The sequence below is a fragment of the Pseudophryne corroboree genome, unplaced genomic scaffold (assembly GCF_028390025.1).
Source record: "Pseudophryne corroboree isolate aPseCor3 unplaced genomic scaffold, aPseCor3.hap2 scaffold_703, whole genome shotgun sequence".
In the NCBI taxonomy this organism is placed as follows: Eukaryota; Metazoa; Chordata; class Amphibia; order Anura; family Myobatrachidae; genus Pseudophryne; species Pseudophryne corroboree.
This window is the reverse complement of record NW_026970286.1, coordinates 292335-309811: the sequence shown is the minus strand read 5'-3', so window position 1 is coordinate 309811 and position 17477 is coordinate 292335. Positions and strand designations below refer to the sequence as shown.

The following is a 17477-nucleotide window of genomic DNA, read 5'->3' as shown; positions in this document are numbered from 1 at the left end:
CCAACACTGCTGTACTGGATTACCGGCCAGAGCGGTTATTCAGGTTTGTTAGAATCCCCCCCCCCCCAAAAAAAAAAAATCACACAAATGGGCAAAACCATGTACACTGCAGGTGGGGCAGATGTAACATGTGCAGAGAGTTAGATTTGGGTGGGTTATGCTGTTTCTGTGCAGGGTAAATACTGGCTGCTTTATTTTTACACTGCAATTTAGATTTCAGTTTGAACATACCCCACCCAAATCTAACTCTCTCTGCACGTTACATCTGCCCCACCTGCACTGCACATGGTTCTGCCCATTAGTGTGCCGTTTTGGATTACTAACACACCTGAATAAGGCCCAGAGTCCGGCTATACAGTAGGGTTTTGTCTCCCACATTCCAGGCCTTGGCCATCACTTCGTTTGGACAGTGTATGGTCTTCATGGCGGTGCCCAGTGCAAGGCCTCCATAGTAACACCGCTCCGTGCAACATAAATCACAACAGACACATTTCCAAATAAAGTTTTATTAACTTAAGTCCGATACTCACATGTCGCCATGTTGGAAACACAGCGACTTACACACAACTATTCATTCCGTGCTTGGGCTACAGCGTATAAAGATGCTGACTATGCGTTACATAAAGGCTGGTGTGCGGGTCGCTCACGCTACAAGAGTTATTGCTATAGAAATAAACCATGAAAATGGGCATTGTGTGATCACGATAGATGCCCCATCAACGGAGCCTCCTCCAGGACCAGAGGAAGCTGCATCTAGAACGGTCAGCGCCATATTTCTGGGTAAACGGGCATCACAGGACAGGCCCAGCACACGCTGCGGTCAGGAACAGACGTGCGTTGTATCAGGAATAGCCCGTAGCCTCAGACTATCTTGCCCTGTGCTGGGTGCTAGAAATAAGAGGGAGGGCAGTGGGTAACCATCAGCCGCCATCTTGTACTTTCACCAATATCCTGGTAATAGCGATTAATCCTCGATGTGCATTGATCGGCACACAACACTGGTCGTTCATTCTCTGCGCACACAATGAATAATCCTGTTTCACGGCCTCATCTCTATAATGTAGTCATTATGGCGTCATGTCCAGCTGATGAGCCAGAAAGCACCACACACATCGGGCACAGTTACTCTGGATAACGGTCACATCAGCCTGTGACCAGCAACCAGGAGCTCGGCCCGGACACACATTGCCGGCCCTGGAATCCTTGCATCCTCAGGATCCTAGCAGAAAGCAGACGCCTTGATCTGTAGCGCAAAGCGTCCTGTAAACCTTGTAACAGCATTTCTTAGTGACCGGCGTATAGGATACAGAATCTGTGTCTGAGAACGTTGACCATGTAGTATCCACGTAACACAATGATACACTTGCTGATAAACTAGCGCTTGATTTTCTTTCCTGTCTCTCGCCCTATTTACAGACTGACGTTCCTCATGGGAAGCGTGTAGACTTTATGCCATAGCTTTGGTCCCCACGGCTGGAGCCCAGCGGAAATGAATAGGATATACCACACCACGTACACGTTTCCCACTTTCTTAGAACACTTGTAAAGGTATACACATGCAGAAGAAATAAAACCGCTCATCTCTCCGTCCTTATGTATTCACTACAGTCACAATAATCTAATTTTCTCCTACTACACAGGATGAGTACCTTCCAGCACATGGAGCGTTGCAGAGCTGCCCCCTGCTGAAGTACGGCTGGCGCCCTGCGCTGCGTCATGGGAGACCTCACCCACAGACAACGGTACAGCTGCAGGCTGCCCGTCCCTGACACACTAGCACCACAATGGTTCAATGAAAGCCCAACAAGTCATCGTAACAGCAAATTGCCCATGTTTGGGGATACTGGAACAGTATTCCTACTAGCTACCCATTTATTATGGCAGTTGCATTTAAAATAATATATATATATTTAAAAAAAAGTCCTAAGAATGAGCTGAAGCTGAAAGCCCTTTTCAGTATCAGATCAGTACCACGAATGGTAAGGCATGCCGTCCATATTAGGTCTGTAGTGCCAGCTCAGTCTTGCTCAGTCATCCTCTTCATCGATCTGGCCAGTAGGGTGCAGCAGAGACATCGGAGAGGCGAGAGTATTCGTACCACGAGAGTTGCGCTCCTGTTCTATGTTGCCGGATATGGAGGTCATGCTGAAATTCTGGACTAATGCTTGAGGGATACTTGAGGGAACAGTCAGGGTGGAGCCTCTGAAGGTAATTTCCTGGTTGGGCAGGAGCGGCTTGAGGATACTGACAAGGCAGAAGGCAGATCCGCTCTTTGGGATAAAGTTCACTTTGTTCTTGTCAGGGCAGTAGAAAGGTGGAATCTCGAGCAGCGGCTTCGGTCTGACAATACATAGAAAACGCAGCTTATTCATACAGCAAGTCCCTCGTGTTCCCACCCTATACATCCACCTGACACTATACAGAGGGTGGCATTACATAGAGGGAAGAGAATACACAGTCTGTACTGCTTATTCATATACTGTGACCTCTCCTCACACAGACACTACATCCCTAGGTCCTCAGGACACTGTCCTATCCTGGTCTCATCCTACTTATCTAATCGCTCTCTCAGTGTTCCCCTCTCTGGTGTCTCTGCTGCATGTGACACTGTGACCTCTCCTCATACAGACACTACATCCCTAGGTCCTCAGGACACTGTCCTATCCTGGTCTCATCCTACTTATCTAATCGCTCTCTCAGTGTTCCCCTCTCTAGTGTCTCTGCTGCATGTGACACTGTGACCTCTCCTCATACAGACACTACATCCCTAGGTCCTCAGGACACTGTCCTATCCTGGTCTCATCCTACTTATCTAATCGCTCTCAGTGTTCCCCTCTCTGGTGTCTCTGCTGCATGTGACACTGTGATCTCTCCTCATACAGACACTACATCCCTAGGTCCTCAGGACACTGTCCTATCCTGGGTCTCATCCTACTTATCTAATCACTCAGTGTTCCCCTCTCTGGTGTGTCTGCTGCATGTGACACTGTGACCTCTCCTCATACAGACACTACATCCCTAGGTCCTCAGGGCACTGTCCTATCCTGGTCTCATCCTACTTATCTAATCACTCTCTGTTCCCCTCTCTGGTGTCTCTGCTGCATGTGACACTGTGACCTCTCCTCATACAGACACTACATACCTAGGTCCTCAGGTCACTGTCCTATCCTGGTCTCATCCTACTTATCTAATCGCTCTCTCAGTGTTCCCCTCTCTGTGTCTCTGCTGCATGTGACACTGTGACCTCTCCTCATACAGACACTACATCCCTAGGTCCTCAGGACACTGTCCTATCCTGGTCTCATCCTACTTATCTAATCACTCTCTCAGTGTTCCCCTCTCTGTCTCTGCTGCATGTGACACTGTGACCTCTCCTCATACAGACACTACATCCCTAGGTCCTCAGGGCACTGTCCTATCCTGGTCTCATCCTACTTATATTATCGCTCTGTGTTCCCCTCTCTGGTGTCTCTGCTGCATGTGACACTGTGACCTCTCCTCATACAGACACTACATCCCTAGGTACTCAGGACACTGTCCTATCCTGGTCTCATCCTACTTATCTAATCGCTCTCTCAGTGTTCCCCTCTCTGGTGTCTCTGCTGCATGTGACACTGTGACCTCTCCTCATACAGACACTACATCCCTAGGTACTCAGGACACTGTCCTATCCTAGTCTCATCCTACTTATCTAATCGCTCTCTCAGTGTTCCCCTCTCTGTGTCTCTGCTGCATGTGACACTGTGACCTCTCCTCATACAGACACTACATCCCTAGGTCCTCAGGACACTGTCCTATCCTGGTCTCATCCTACTTATCTAATCGCTCTCAGTGTTCTCCTCTCTGGTGTCTCTGCTGCATGTGACACTGTGACCTCTCCTCATACAGACACTACATCCCTAGGTCCTCAGGACACTGTTCTATCCTGGTCTCATCCTACTTATCTAATCACTCTCTCAGTGTTCCCCTCTCTGTGTCTCTGCTGCATGTGACACTGTGACCTCTCCTCATACAGACACTGCATCCCTAGGTCCTCAGGACACTGTCCTATCCTGGTCTCATCCTACTTATCTAATCGCTCTCTCAGTGTTCCCCTCTCTGTGTCTCTGCTGCATGTGACACTGTCAGACACTGCATCCCTAGGTCCTCAGGACACTGTCCTATCCTGGTCTCATCCTACTTATCTAATCGCTCTCTGTGTTCCCCTCCCTGGTGTCTCTGCTGCATGTGACACTGTGACCTCTCCTCATACAGACACTACATCCCTAGGTCCTCAGGGCACTGTCCTATCCTGGTCTCATCCTACTTATCTAATCGCTCTCTCAGTGTTCCCCTCTCTGTGTCTCTGCTGCATGTGACACTGTGACCTCTCCTCATACAGACACTACATCCCTAGGTCCTCAGGACACTGTTCTATCCTGGTCTCATCCTACTTATCTAATCGATCTCTTAGTGTTCCCCTCTCTGGTGTCTCTGCTGCATGTGACACTGTGACCTCTCCTCATACAGACACTACATCCCTAGGTCCTCAGGACACTGTTCTATCCTGGTCTCATCCTACTTATCTAATCGCTCTCTCAGTGTTCCCCTCTCTGTGTCTCTGCTGCATGTGACACTGACCTCTCCTCATACAGACACTGCATCCCTAGGTCCTCAGGACACTGTCCTATCCTGGTCTCATCCTACTTATCTAATCGCTCTCTCAGTGTTCCCCTCTCTGTGTCTCTGCTGCATGTGACACTGTCAGACACTGCATCCCTAGGTCCTCAGGACACTGTCCTATCCTGGTCTCATCCTACTTATCTAATCACTCTCTGTGTTCCCCTCTCTGGTGTCTCTGCTGCATGTGACACTGTGACCTCTCCTCATACAGACACTACATCCCTAGGTCCTCAGGACACTGTCCTATCCTGGTCTCATCCTACTTATATTATCGCTCTGTGTTCCCCTCTCTGGTGTCTCAGCTGCATGTGACACTGTGACCTCTCCTCATACTGACACTACATCCCTAGGTCCTCAGGACACTGTCCTATCCTGGTCTCATCCTACTTATCTAATCGCTCTCTCAGTGTTCCCCTCTCTGTGTCTCTGCTGCATGTGACACTGTGACCTCTCTCTCCTCATACAGACACTACATCCCTAGGTCCTCAGGACACTGTCCTATCCTGGTCTCATCCTACTTATCTAATCGCTCTCAGTGTTCCCCTCTCTGGTGTCTCTGCTGCATGTGACACTGTGACCTCTCCTCATACAGACACTACATCCCTAGGTCCTCAGGACACTGTCCTATCCTGGTCTCATCCTACTTATCTAATCGCTCTCTCAGTGTTCTCCTCTCTGGTGTCTCTGCTGCATGTGACACTGTGACCTCTCCTCATACAGACACTACATCCCTAGGTCCTCAGGACACTGTCCTATCCTGGTCTCATCCTACTTATCTAATCGCTCTCTGTGTTCCCCTCCCTGGTGTCTCTGCTGCATGTGACACTGTGACCTCTCCTCATACAGACACTACATCCCTAGGTCCTCAGGACACTGTCCTATCCTGGTCTCATCCTACTTATCTAATCGCTCTCTGTGTTCCCCTCCCTGGTGTCTCTGCTGCATGTGACACTGTGACCTCTCCTCATACAGACACTGCATCCCTAGGTCCTCAGGTCACTGTCCTATCCTGGTCTCATCCTACTTATCTAATCGCTCTCTCAGTGTTCCTCTCTCTGGTGTCTCTGCTGCATGTGACACTGTGACCTCTCCTCATACAGACACTACATCCCTAGGTCCTCAGGACACTGTCCTATCCTGGTCTCATCCTACTTATCTAATCGCTCTCTCAGTGTTCCCCTCTCTGTGTCTCTGCTGCATGTGACACTGTGACCTCTCTCTCCTCATACAGACACTACATCCCTAGGTCCTCAGGACACTGTCCTATCCTGGTCTCATCCTACTTATCTAATCGCTCTCAGTGTTCCCCTCTCTGGTGTCTCTGCTGCATGTGACACTGTGACCTCTCCTCATACAGACACTACATCCCTAGGTCCTCAGGACACTGTCCTATCCTGGTCTCATCCTACTTATCTAATCGCTCTCTCAGTGTTCTCCTCTCTGGTGTCTCTGCTGCATGTGACACTGTGACCTCTCCTCATACAGACACTGCATCCCTAGGTCCTCAGGACACTGTCCTATCCTGGTCTCATCCTACTTATCTAATCACTCTCTCAGTGTTCCCCTCTCTGGTGTCTCTGCTGCATGTGACACTGTGACCTCTCCTCATACAGACACTACATCCCTAGGTCCTCAGGACACTGTCCTATCCTGGTCTCATCCTACTTATCTAATCGCTCTCTGTGTTCCCCTCCCTGGTGTCTCTGCTGCATGTGACACTGTGACCTCTCCTCATACAGACACTGCATCCCTAGGTCCTCAGGTCACTGTCCTATCCTGGTCTCATCCTACTTATCTAATCGCTCTCTGTGTTCCCCTCCCTGGTGTCTCTGCTGCATGTGACACTGTGACCTCTCCTCATACAGACACTACATCCCTAGGTCCTCAGGACACTGTCCTATCCTGGTCTCATCCTACTTATCTAATCGCTCTCTGTGTTCCCCTCCCTGGTGTCTCTGCTGCATGTGACACTGTGACCTCTCCTCATACAGACACTACATCCCTAGGTCCTCAGGACACTGTCCTATCCTGGTCTCATCCTACTTATCTAATCGCTCTCTGTGTTCCCCTCCCTGGTGTCTCTGCTGCATGTGACACTGTGACCTCTCCTCATACAGACACTACATCCCTAGGTCCTCAGGACACTGTCCTATCCTGGTCTCATCCTACTTATCTATTCGCCTTCTGTGTTCCCCTCTCTGGTGTCTCTGCTGCATGTGACACTGTGACCTCTCCTCATACAGACACTGCATCCCTAGGTCCTCAGGTCACTGTCCTATCCTGGTCTCATCCTACTTATCTAATCGCTCTCTGTGTTCCCCTCCCTGGTGTCTCTGCTGCATGTGACACTGTGACCTCTCCTCATACAGACACTACATCCCTAGGTCCTCAGGACACTGTCCTATCCTGGTCTCATCCTACTTATCTAATCGCTCTCTGTGTTCCCCTCCCTGGTGTCTCTGCTGCATGTGACACTGTGACCTCTCCTCATACAGACACTACATCCCTAGGTCCTCAGGACACTGTCCTATCCTGGTCTCATCCTACTTATCTAATCGCTCTCTGTGTTCCCCTCCCTGGTGTCTCTGCTGCATGTGACACTGTGACCTCTCCTCATACAGACACTACATCCCTAGGTCCTCAGGACACTGTCCTATCCTGGTCTCATCCTACTTATCTATTCGCCTTCTGTGTTCCCCTCTCTGGTGTCTCTGCTGCATGTGACACTGTGACCTCTCCTCATACAGACACTGCATCCCTAGGTCCTCAGGTCACTGTCCTATCCTGGTCTCATCCTACTTATCTAATCGCTCTCTGTGTTCCCCTCCCTGGTGTCTCTGCTGCATGTGACACTGTGACCTCTCCTCATACAGACACTACATCCCTAGGTCCTCAGGACACTGTCCTATCCTGGTCTCATCCTACTTATCTAATCGCTCTCAGTGTTCCCCTCTCTGTGTCTCTGCTGCATGTGACACTGTGACCTCTCTCTCCTCATACAGACACTACATCCCTAGGTCCTCAGGACACTGTCCTATCCTGGTCTCATCCTACTTATCTAATCGCTCTCAGTGTTCCCCTCTCTGGTGTCTCTGCTGCATGTGACACTGTGACCTCTCCTCATACAGACACTACATCCCTAGGTCCTCAGGACACTGTCCTATCCTGGTCTCATCCTACTTATCTAATCGCTCTCTCAGTGTTCCCCTCTCTGTGTCTCTGCTGCATGTGACACTGTGATCTCTCCTCATACAGACACTACATCCCTAGGTCCTCAGGGCACTGTCCTATCCTGGTCTCATCCTACTTATCTAATCGCTCTCTCAGTGTCACCCTCTCTGGTGTCTCTGCTGCATGTGACACTGTGACCTCTCCTCATACAGACACTACATCCCTAGGTCCTCAGGACACTGTCCTATCCTGGTCTCATCCTACTTATCTAATCGCTCTCAGTGTTCCCATCTCTGGTGTCTCTGCTGCATGTGACACTGTGATCTCTCCTCATACAGACACTACATCCCTAGGTCCTCAGGGCACTGTCCTATCCTGGTCTCATCCTACTTATCTAATCGCTCTCAGTGTTCCCCTCTCTGGTGTCTCTGCTGCATGTGACACTGTGACCTCTCCTCATACAGACACTACATACCTAGGTCCTCAGGTCACTGTCCTATCCTGGTCTCATCCTACTTATCTAATCGCTCTCTCAGTGTTCCCCTCTCTGTGTCTCTGCTGCATGTGACACTGTGACCTCTCCTCATACAGACACTACATCCCTAGGTCCTCAGGACACTGTCCTATCCTGGTCTCATCCTACTTATATTATCGCTCTCAGTGTTCTCCTCTCTGGTGTCTCTGCTGCATGTGACACTGTGACCTCTCCTCATACAGACACTACATCCCTAGGTCCTCAGGACACTGTCCTATCCTGGTCTCATCCTACTTATATTATCGCTCTCAGTGTTCCCCTCTCTGGTGTCTCTGCTCTGATATGAGCAGGCATGTCAGCCAATAAAAGAAGCAGTGAAAAGTAAAACAATCACTGAAAATAATAAAACGTGAAACATGCGATAACCAGACTGGCAGAAGGTCTAATGTGTACTTACGAGCTTTCCTCAAACACTTTCACCCTCTCGCAGCCCTCGGGTGGTTCTCTCTTGAACATGTAGCTGTTATTTGGCTTTGGAGATGTAGCATACTTTGGGAGAGGAGAGTGGTTTCCATTCTCTGCAGGGAGAAAACAGTCATTAGTAGCTATTCAGCCACATAGTAAATGTGATGTTTATCCACGCAACATACTATACCATCTGTCACAGAACAGTTATCCCAGGCTTTACACATGCATAAATTGTCTATTCAGAATCAGATTTATTGGCTGGGTGTACTCCCGTACACTAGCAGCAACATGAAGGGGGAATACATAGCATAAGGGGGAAAACGTAGCATACATTACACGTACGAGTTCATACTGCACACTGCAACTGTACGATAGACTCAACATATTATACATATAACCGCAGTGACCCATGCAGTGTGTGCAGGCAGCTCTGCTATAGTACATATCACTGTCTCCTCTAACCACTCCCGCAGTGACCCATACAGTGTGTGCAGGCAGCTCTGCTATAGTACATGTCAGTGTCTCCTCTAACCACTCCCGCAGTGACCCATGCAGTGTGTGCAGGCAGCACTGCTATAGTACATATCACTGTCTCCTCTAACCACTCCCGCAGTGACCCATACAGTGTGTGCAGGCAGCTCTGCTATAGTACATATCACTGTCTCCTCTAACCACTCCCGCAGTGACCCATGCAGTGTGTGCAGGCAGCTCTGCTATAGTACATATCAGTGTCTCCTCTAACCACTACCGCAGTGACCCATGCAGTGTGTGCAGGCAGCTCTGCTATAGTACATAGCACTGTCTCCTCTAACCACTCCCGCAGTGACCCATACAGTGTGTGCAGGCAGCTCTGCTATAGTACATATATCTGTCTCCTCTAACCACTACCGCAGTGACCCATGCAGTGTGTGCAGGCAGCTCTGCTATAGTACATAGCACTGTCTCCTCTAACCACTACTGCAGTGACCCATGCAGTGTGTGCAGGCAGCTCTGCTATAGTACATAGCACTGTCTCCTCTAACCACTACCGCAGTGACCCATGCAGTGTGTGCAGGCAGCTCTGCTATAGTACATATCACTGTCTCCTCTAACCACTACTGCAGTGACCCATGCAGTGTGTGCAGGCAGCTCTGCTATAGTACATATATCTGTCTCCTCTAACCACTACCGCAGTGACCCATGCAGTGTGTGCAGGCAGCTCTGCTATAGTACATAGCACTGTCTCCTCTAACCACTACTGCAGTGACCCATGCAGTGTGTGCAGGCAGCTCTGCTATAGTACATAGCACTGTCTCCTCTAACCACTACCGCAGTGACCCATACAGTGTGTGCAGGCAGCTCTGCTATAGTACATAGCACTGTCTCCTCTAACCACTACTGCAGTGACCCATGCAGTGTGTGCAGGCAGCTCTGCTATAGTACATATCACTGTCTCCTCTAACCACTCCCGCAGTGACCCATACAGTGTGTGCAGGCAGCTCTGCTATAGTACATATATCTGTCTCCTCTAACCACTACTGCAGTGACCCATGCAGTGTGTGCAGGCAGCTCTGCTATAGTACATAGCACTGTCTCCTCTAACCACTACTGCAGTGACCCATGCAGTGTGTGCAGGCAGCTCTGCTATAGTACATAGCACTGTCTCCTCTAACCACTACCGCAGTGACCCATGCAGTGTGTGCAGGCAGCTCTGCTATAGTACATATCACTGTCTCCTCTAACCACTACTGCAGTGACCCATGCAGTGTGTGCAGGCAGCTCTGCTATAGTACATATCACTGTCTCCTCTAACCACTCCCGCAGTGACCCATACAGTGTGTGCAGGCAGCTCTGCTATAGTACATATCACTGTCTCCTCTAACCACTACCGCAGTGACCCATGCAGTGTGTGCAGGCAGCTCTGCTATAGTACATATCACTGTCTCCTCTAACCACTACCGCAGTGACCCATGCAGTGTGTGCAGGCAGCTTTGCTATAGTATATATCAGTGTCTCCTCTAACCACTACCGCAGTGACCCATGCAGTGTGTGCAGGCAGCTCTGCTATAGTACATATCACTGTCTCCTCTAACCACTACCGCAGTGACCCATGCAGTGTGTGCAGGCAGCTTTGCTATAGTACATATCAGTGTCTCCTCTAAGCACTACCGCAGTGACCCATGAGCTCTGCTATAGTACATAGCACTGTCTCCTCTAACCACTACCGCAGTGACCCATGCAGTGTGTGCAGGCAGCTTTGCTATAGTACATATCAGTGTCTCCTCTAAGCACTACCGCAGTGACCCATGAGCTCTGCTATAGTACATAGCACTGTCTCCTCTAACCACTACCGCAGTGACCCATGCAGTGTGTGCAGGCAGCTTTGCTATAGTACATATCAGTGTCTCCTCTAAGCACTACCGCAGTGACCCATGAGCTCTGCTATAGTACAAATCACTGTCTCCTCTAACCACTACTGCAGTGACCCATGCAGTGTGTGCAGGCAGCTCTGCTATAGTACATATCACTGTCTCCTCTAACCACTACCGCAGTGACCCATACAGTGTGTGCAGGCAGCTCTGCTATAATACATATCACTGTCTCCTCTAACCAGTCCCGCAGTGACCCATGCAGTGTGTGCAGGCAGCTCTGCTATAGTACATATCAGTGTCTCCTCTAACCACTACCGCAGTGACCCATGCAGTGTGTGCAGGCAGCTCTGCTATAGTACATATCACTGTCTCCTCTAACCACTCCCGCAGTGACCCATACAGTGTGTGCAGGCAGCTCTGCTATAGTACATATCACTGTCTCCTCTAACCACTACCGCAGTGACCCATGCAGTGTGTGCAGGCAGCTCTGCTATAGTACATATCACTGTCTCCTTAACCACCCCGCAGTGACCCATACAGTGTGTGCAGGCAGCTCTGCTATAGTACATAGCACTGTCTCCTCTAACCACTACTGCAGTGACCCATGCAGTGTGTGCAGGCAGCTCTGCTATAGTACATAGCACTGTCTCCTCTAACCACTACCGCAGTGACCCATACAGTGTGTGCAGGCAGCTCTGCTATAGTACATAGCACTGTCTCCTCTAACCACTACTGCAGTGACCCATGCAGTGTGTGCAGGCAGCTCTGCTATAGTACATATCACTGTCTCCTCTAACCACTCCCGCAGTGACCCATACAGTGTGTGCAGGCAGCTCTGCTATAGTACATATCACTGTCTCCTCTAACCACTACCGCAGTGACCCATACAGTGTGTGCAGGCAGCTCTGCTATAGTACATATCAGTGTCTCCTCTAACCACTCCCGCAGTGACCCATACAGTGTGTGCAGGCAGCTCTGCTATAGTACATATCACTGTCTCCTTAACCACCCCCGCAGTGACCCATACAGTGTGTGCAGGCAGCTCTGCTATAGTACATATCAGTGTCTCCTCTAACCACTCCCGCAGTGACCCATGCAGTGTGTGCAGGCAGCTCTGCTATAGTACATATCACTGTCTCCTCTAACCACTCCCGCAGTGACCCATACAGTGTGTGCAGGCAGCTCTGCTATAGTACATAGCACTGTCCCCACTAACCACTCCCGCAGTGACCCATGCAGTGTGTGCAGGCAGCTCTGCTATAATACATATCACTGTCTCCTCTAACCAGTCCCGCAGTGACCCATGAGCTCTGCTATAGTACATAGCACTGTCTCCTCTAACCACTACCGCAGTGACCCATGCAGTGTGTGCAGGCAGCTCTGCTATAGTACATAGCACTGTCCCCACTAACCACTCCCGCAGTGACCCATGCAGTGTGTGCAGGCAGCTCTGCTATAGTACATATCACTGTCTCTAACCACTACTGCAGTGACCCATGCAGTGTGTGCAGGCAGCTCTGCTATAGTACATATCACTGTCTCTAACCACTACCGCAGTGACACATCATGCAGTGTGTGCAGGCAGCTCTGCTATAGTACATATCACTGTCTCCTCTAACCACTACCGCAGTGACCCATGCAGTGTGTGCAGGCAGCTCTGCTATAGTACATAGCACTGTCTCTAACCACTACCGCAGTGACACATCATGCAGTGTGTGCAGGCAGCTCTGCTATAGTACATAGCACTGTCTCCTCTAACCACTACCGCAGTGACCCATGCAGTGTGTGCAGGCAGCTTTGCTATAGTACATATCAGTGTCTCCTCTAAGCACTACCGCAGTGACCCATGAGCTCTGCTATAGTACATAGCACTGTCTCCTCTAACCACTACCGCAGTGACCCATGCAGTGTGTGCAGGCAGCTTTGCTATAGTACATATCAGTGTCTCCTCTAAGCACTACCGCAGTGACCCATGAGCTCTGCTATAGTACATAGCACTGTCTCCTCTAACCACTACCGCAGTGACCCATGCAGTGTGTGCAGGCAGCTTTGCTATAGTACATATCAGTGTCTCCTCTAAGCACTACCGCAGTGACCCATGAGCTCTGCTATAGTACAAATCACTGTCTCCTCTAACCACTACTGCAGTGACCCATGCAGTGTGTGCAGGCAGCTCTGCTATAGTACATATCACTGTCTCCTCTAACCACTACCGCAGTGACCCATACAGTGTGTGCAGGCAGCTCTGCTATAATAATAGGATTTTGGTACTTACCAGGTAAATCCTTTTCTTTGAATCCATAGGGGGCACTGGAGTACTCTTGGGATATGGACGGGCGTAGCCGAACAAAGGCACTGAATATTCAAATTTAGGACTCTCCCCCCCTCCATATCCCCAAGTACCTCAGTGTACTTTGCCAGTGTTTTTTACTGAGCGAACAGGATATAGAGAGGTTGACAATGGAGAATACCTATAACATAACGGACAACAACAAAGTTGACCTATAACCTTATTGTCAACTACACAGTTGACACCATAACCATAACATAACGGACAACAACAATGTTGACCCATAACCTTACTGTCAACTAAACAGTTGACCCCATAACCGATAGAACTTTATAATTTGAACCAATCGGTGAAAATGTGTTATTATAAGCTCCTCTGAGCTTAATATCAATGAAGTAAACTTGTTACCCTAAGCTCCCTTGAGCTTAAAACAACCCAGGTAAAACTGCTCTGGGTGGGCGTCCAGTGCCCCCTATGGATTCAAAGAAAAGGATTTACCTGGTAAGTACCAAAATCCTATTTTCTTTATCATCCACTAGGGGTCACTGGAGTACTCTTGGGACGTACCAAAGCTTCCCTCGTGGGCGGGAGAGCTGTTTGATACTTGTAACAGTAGGCAGCCAAAGCTAGATGCTGACGGCGCCACCATTCATAACGTGTAAAAGTGCACAAACGTGGTGCACTGAAGGCTATGTAGCCGCGTCGTAGACGCTCCACGACCCGCTGGGTCTGACATTCCCACAGAACCTGTGGGATGAACTATTACTGACGTAGGCGATTGTAACTTAGCCTTAAAGTAAGCCTGACTTGTAGTCATTATTATCCAACTGGATAATGTCTGCTGAGAAACTGGCTAACCCCAGTTCGCAGTATCATATAGAACAAACAACGTATTCATATCACGTACTGTAGACGTTCGGTACATATATAAACGCGTAATGCGTGTACCACATTCAGAATTCTAGAATGTGCTGTCCCCACAGGAACCACTATTGGTATATTGATGTGAAGAATACGAAAGCGGATTTCGTCCGAAGATCTGCTTTGTCATGAGAAACTCAAATACGGTGGCTTGGAATACAAGGCACCCAAATATGAAAACAAAACCCTTGCCGAAGCACCCTTGCCGACGACAAGGCTAGAAGAAAAATGTTTTCCAAAGTGAGAAACTTAATTCTCATTTGTTGTAAGGGTTCAAAAAATATGAAACTTAATTCCCAATTGTTGAAAGGGTTCCAAAATATGAAAACTGTAATAAATCTGAACCCAACCTCAAATCGCCTGGCGCTGTAGGTGGGATAAATAGAGTCTGAACTTTGGTGACACCTTGTAGAAAGATGTTTACAGACGCAAATAGAGGCAAACGTCTTTGAAAATACGTTTACCACACAGATACCTGCACACTTAGTGCAGATGAACGCAGTTTTCCATCCCACCCTGTTTAACAGAATACGGGTAACTTGAAGTATGATGTTGGAAACTTCCGAGGTTTACAACCTATGTAAACACACTAAATTTTTTTAATAATGAGCTGCCTTAAGCGGCTTACTATTTCGTAACATGGTTGGTATAACCGATACTGTAATGCTCTATTTTTTAAGAGGGCGGTCTGAACCCTCACCCCGTCAACCGCAGCTGCGGTACATAGATAATAAGTATATAGATAAGTATGGGTAAAAGAACGTTCCCTGATGTAACAGGTTGGACGTATTATGAGCGGGCCAAGATCGTGTGCAAGTATTCCTTGAAAATTCGAGAAGCAAACTTCTACGAAATCCATGAGATACCACCAGTATGACTGTGACGAACTGTCTTCTGATCCGTTTTGGCAACGGAGAGAGAAACGGAAAATGGCGGAGCCAGATACACGATGCTGAATGACCCCATGAATGTGAGAGACTTCACCGCCACTGCCCTTGTGATCTGTTTTGTACACATACTGAGCTTTTGTAATTGTGGCGAGATGCCATCATGTATACTTGAGGGTAACCTCCTTCTGTGGACTCAGATATGAAACACCTCTGGATTTAATGTCCAGTTTTGAAGATCCAAATGCTGACGGGTGAGATCATCTGTCTAACAGATGTCCACTCACGGATTGATCTCTTGACATTTTCACATAATGGCGTTCTGAGCCATTGAAGATTTGAGTTACCTGCCGCATTGCCATGCGGCTTCTTGGTTCTCACTGGTTGTTGTGTATGCAACTGCCGTTGCTTCGTTTGACTGCTTAAGGCCAGCGTGAGCCAGGCATGAAAAAACAAAATTACATGAAACTCACGGTTGTTTCTCTCCACGAAAATCTTTAGTAAAAAGCGAAAGATTTATTCGTTCTGAAGAGAAACCAGAGTCTATCCCTGGTCAGACTGAAAGTGAATCATTTATTGCATTGTAAAATGCAGAGTTCTAGGACATTTATCGACAGCAATCTGTCGTGTTTTAGAACCTTTGCGTTGATTTTAACTACAAATCCTGACTCTCTGCGACTGTCGTCCAGAGTATATGCACCCTTGTCCCTCTGTGGGTACGCGAGTGAAGGGTGGCGAACTAAATTGAAAACACATCTTTATTCTTAATAGATGAATACACCAATGTACCGCTAGTGTGCGTGTACTTTTGTTCTTGCTGGTGTAGTAGGTAAAAGTATTTGATTTACCGTATTCATAATGTTACCTAGGAATTGACATCGTTTAGACAGACTTAGATGCGATTGTTTTCGAACTTGATCTGCTACCGCAGTATACCTTAGTAGCGGCAAGCTAGAGGAACTTTGTTGATACATAGTTTTTATGTGAGATGAGCTATCATCCCAACATCACTTTGGTAAATACCGGGAGCGATAAGCAACGGTAGAAATGAAATGGTTAATGGTTGTGGCGATTTGCAAACGCTAGAACCTGTGATGAAGAAACCGGACTGGGTAAATACGCATTGTGAAGATCAAATGCAATTATACAATTTTGTGGCTCCAATAAGCAAAAACTAACTGCAGAAAATCCATTTTCTAACTGTAGTAAATGACTTGCTGATTGATATTGCAACGGAGCTGTTTGGTTTTGCCCAAACAGAGGAGAATAAGTAACTCTGACTGTGTTGGCGTACTATTGCCTGGTTTATAACCCAGCAAAGACTAAATGACAACCTGCCAAACCGTTCGACAGAAGCAGTTTTGTACTCTAAGCTGTAAATAGCTGAGACATATATGAGTTGAAGTCCTGAAACCTCGCAAATGTAACATGAAAAGACGCGCTTCCACAATTGTAAAAGAGGTCATCAAACCACTGGCTTGCTGACTGTAACGTCATGTCGTTACAAAGCGTGACTGTTTCGTATAAAGGTATAAAACGCCGTTACAAGTATACTGTATGCGCTAATGGCTGAATATCCTAAAGGGATAAAATGCCGTTACAAGTATATCAAATGTAGGAGCAAACAAGCTCTGGCCTTGTCGCGCTTAACTAGCGACCATGAAAATAACCGGCGTTAGCAGAAGCTTTACAGATATACTCTGCAGCTTCTTTTAACAGTGATCGGCATGGTTTCATACATAGATTCTAGTGACCCAATGGGGTTTTTATAATGTTTGACAGAAACGCATATACCAATGGCGGATCGCGTCCTTTTGGAAACGATTATGTATGGTTGTCCAAAACCCCGCACTATCTGCGTGCTGGACTAATGTACCCTTCTCACTCGTAGTTATCTGTGTGAGATTTGACATAGAATCGTGCATTAAATTATAAGACCAGTGAAATAAACACTCTGGTACCCAAAGGAAAATTGGCCCTTTGGAAAGACTGTCTTTTGTTAGCGCTGGCGGAGTCATTCCGAGACTCCAATTACCGCTGTTTTAATTTGAATTGCAAAATGTGAACAATTTTAGTCTGCACTAGAGCCTTATCCGCTATGTAGACAGACATCATAATAGGCAACAAACAGACACTTGCACGACTTAATAAAGTTATTATATGGCATATATATCTATATATATATGTTATTGCTGAACAGCATATTTATTAGGAAACTAAAATGTTCTTTATGTGAAAAGCAGTTCACATGG

At 47.9% G+C, this 17477-nt stretch overlaps 1 protein-coding gene and 1 non-coding gene across 3 annotated transcripts in view; both read right to left on the bottom strand.

Moving 5' to 3' along the window:
- Nucleotides 1-490: 490 nt before the first annotated feature.
- The window catches only part of FAM117B (family with sequence similarity 117 member B), a 136704-nt gene continuing 119717 nt past the window's right edge, over nucleotides 491-17477 (bottom strand). For both annotated transcript variants that reach the window (XM_063954622.1, XM_063954623.1), the window contains 2 exons: nucleotides 8766-8886; nucleotides 491-2340 (listed from right to left, as the gene is read on the bottom strand). In XM_063954622.1, the coding sequence (XP_063810692.1) occupies nucleotides 2028-2340; nucleotides 8766-8886 (434 nt within the window). In that variant the 3' untranslated portion in view covers nucleotides 491-2027. The remainder of the gene's footprint in view (nucleotides 2341-8765; nucleotides 8887-17477) is intronic.
- On the bottom strand, nucleotides 15651-15770 carry LOC135038140 (U5 spliceosomal RNA). Its single transcript, XR_010232542.1, has one exon. It is a non-coding gene; the product is annotated as a U5 spliceosomal RNA (small nuclear RNA).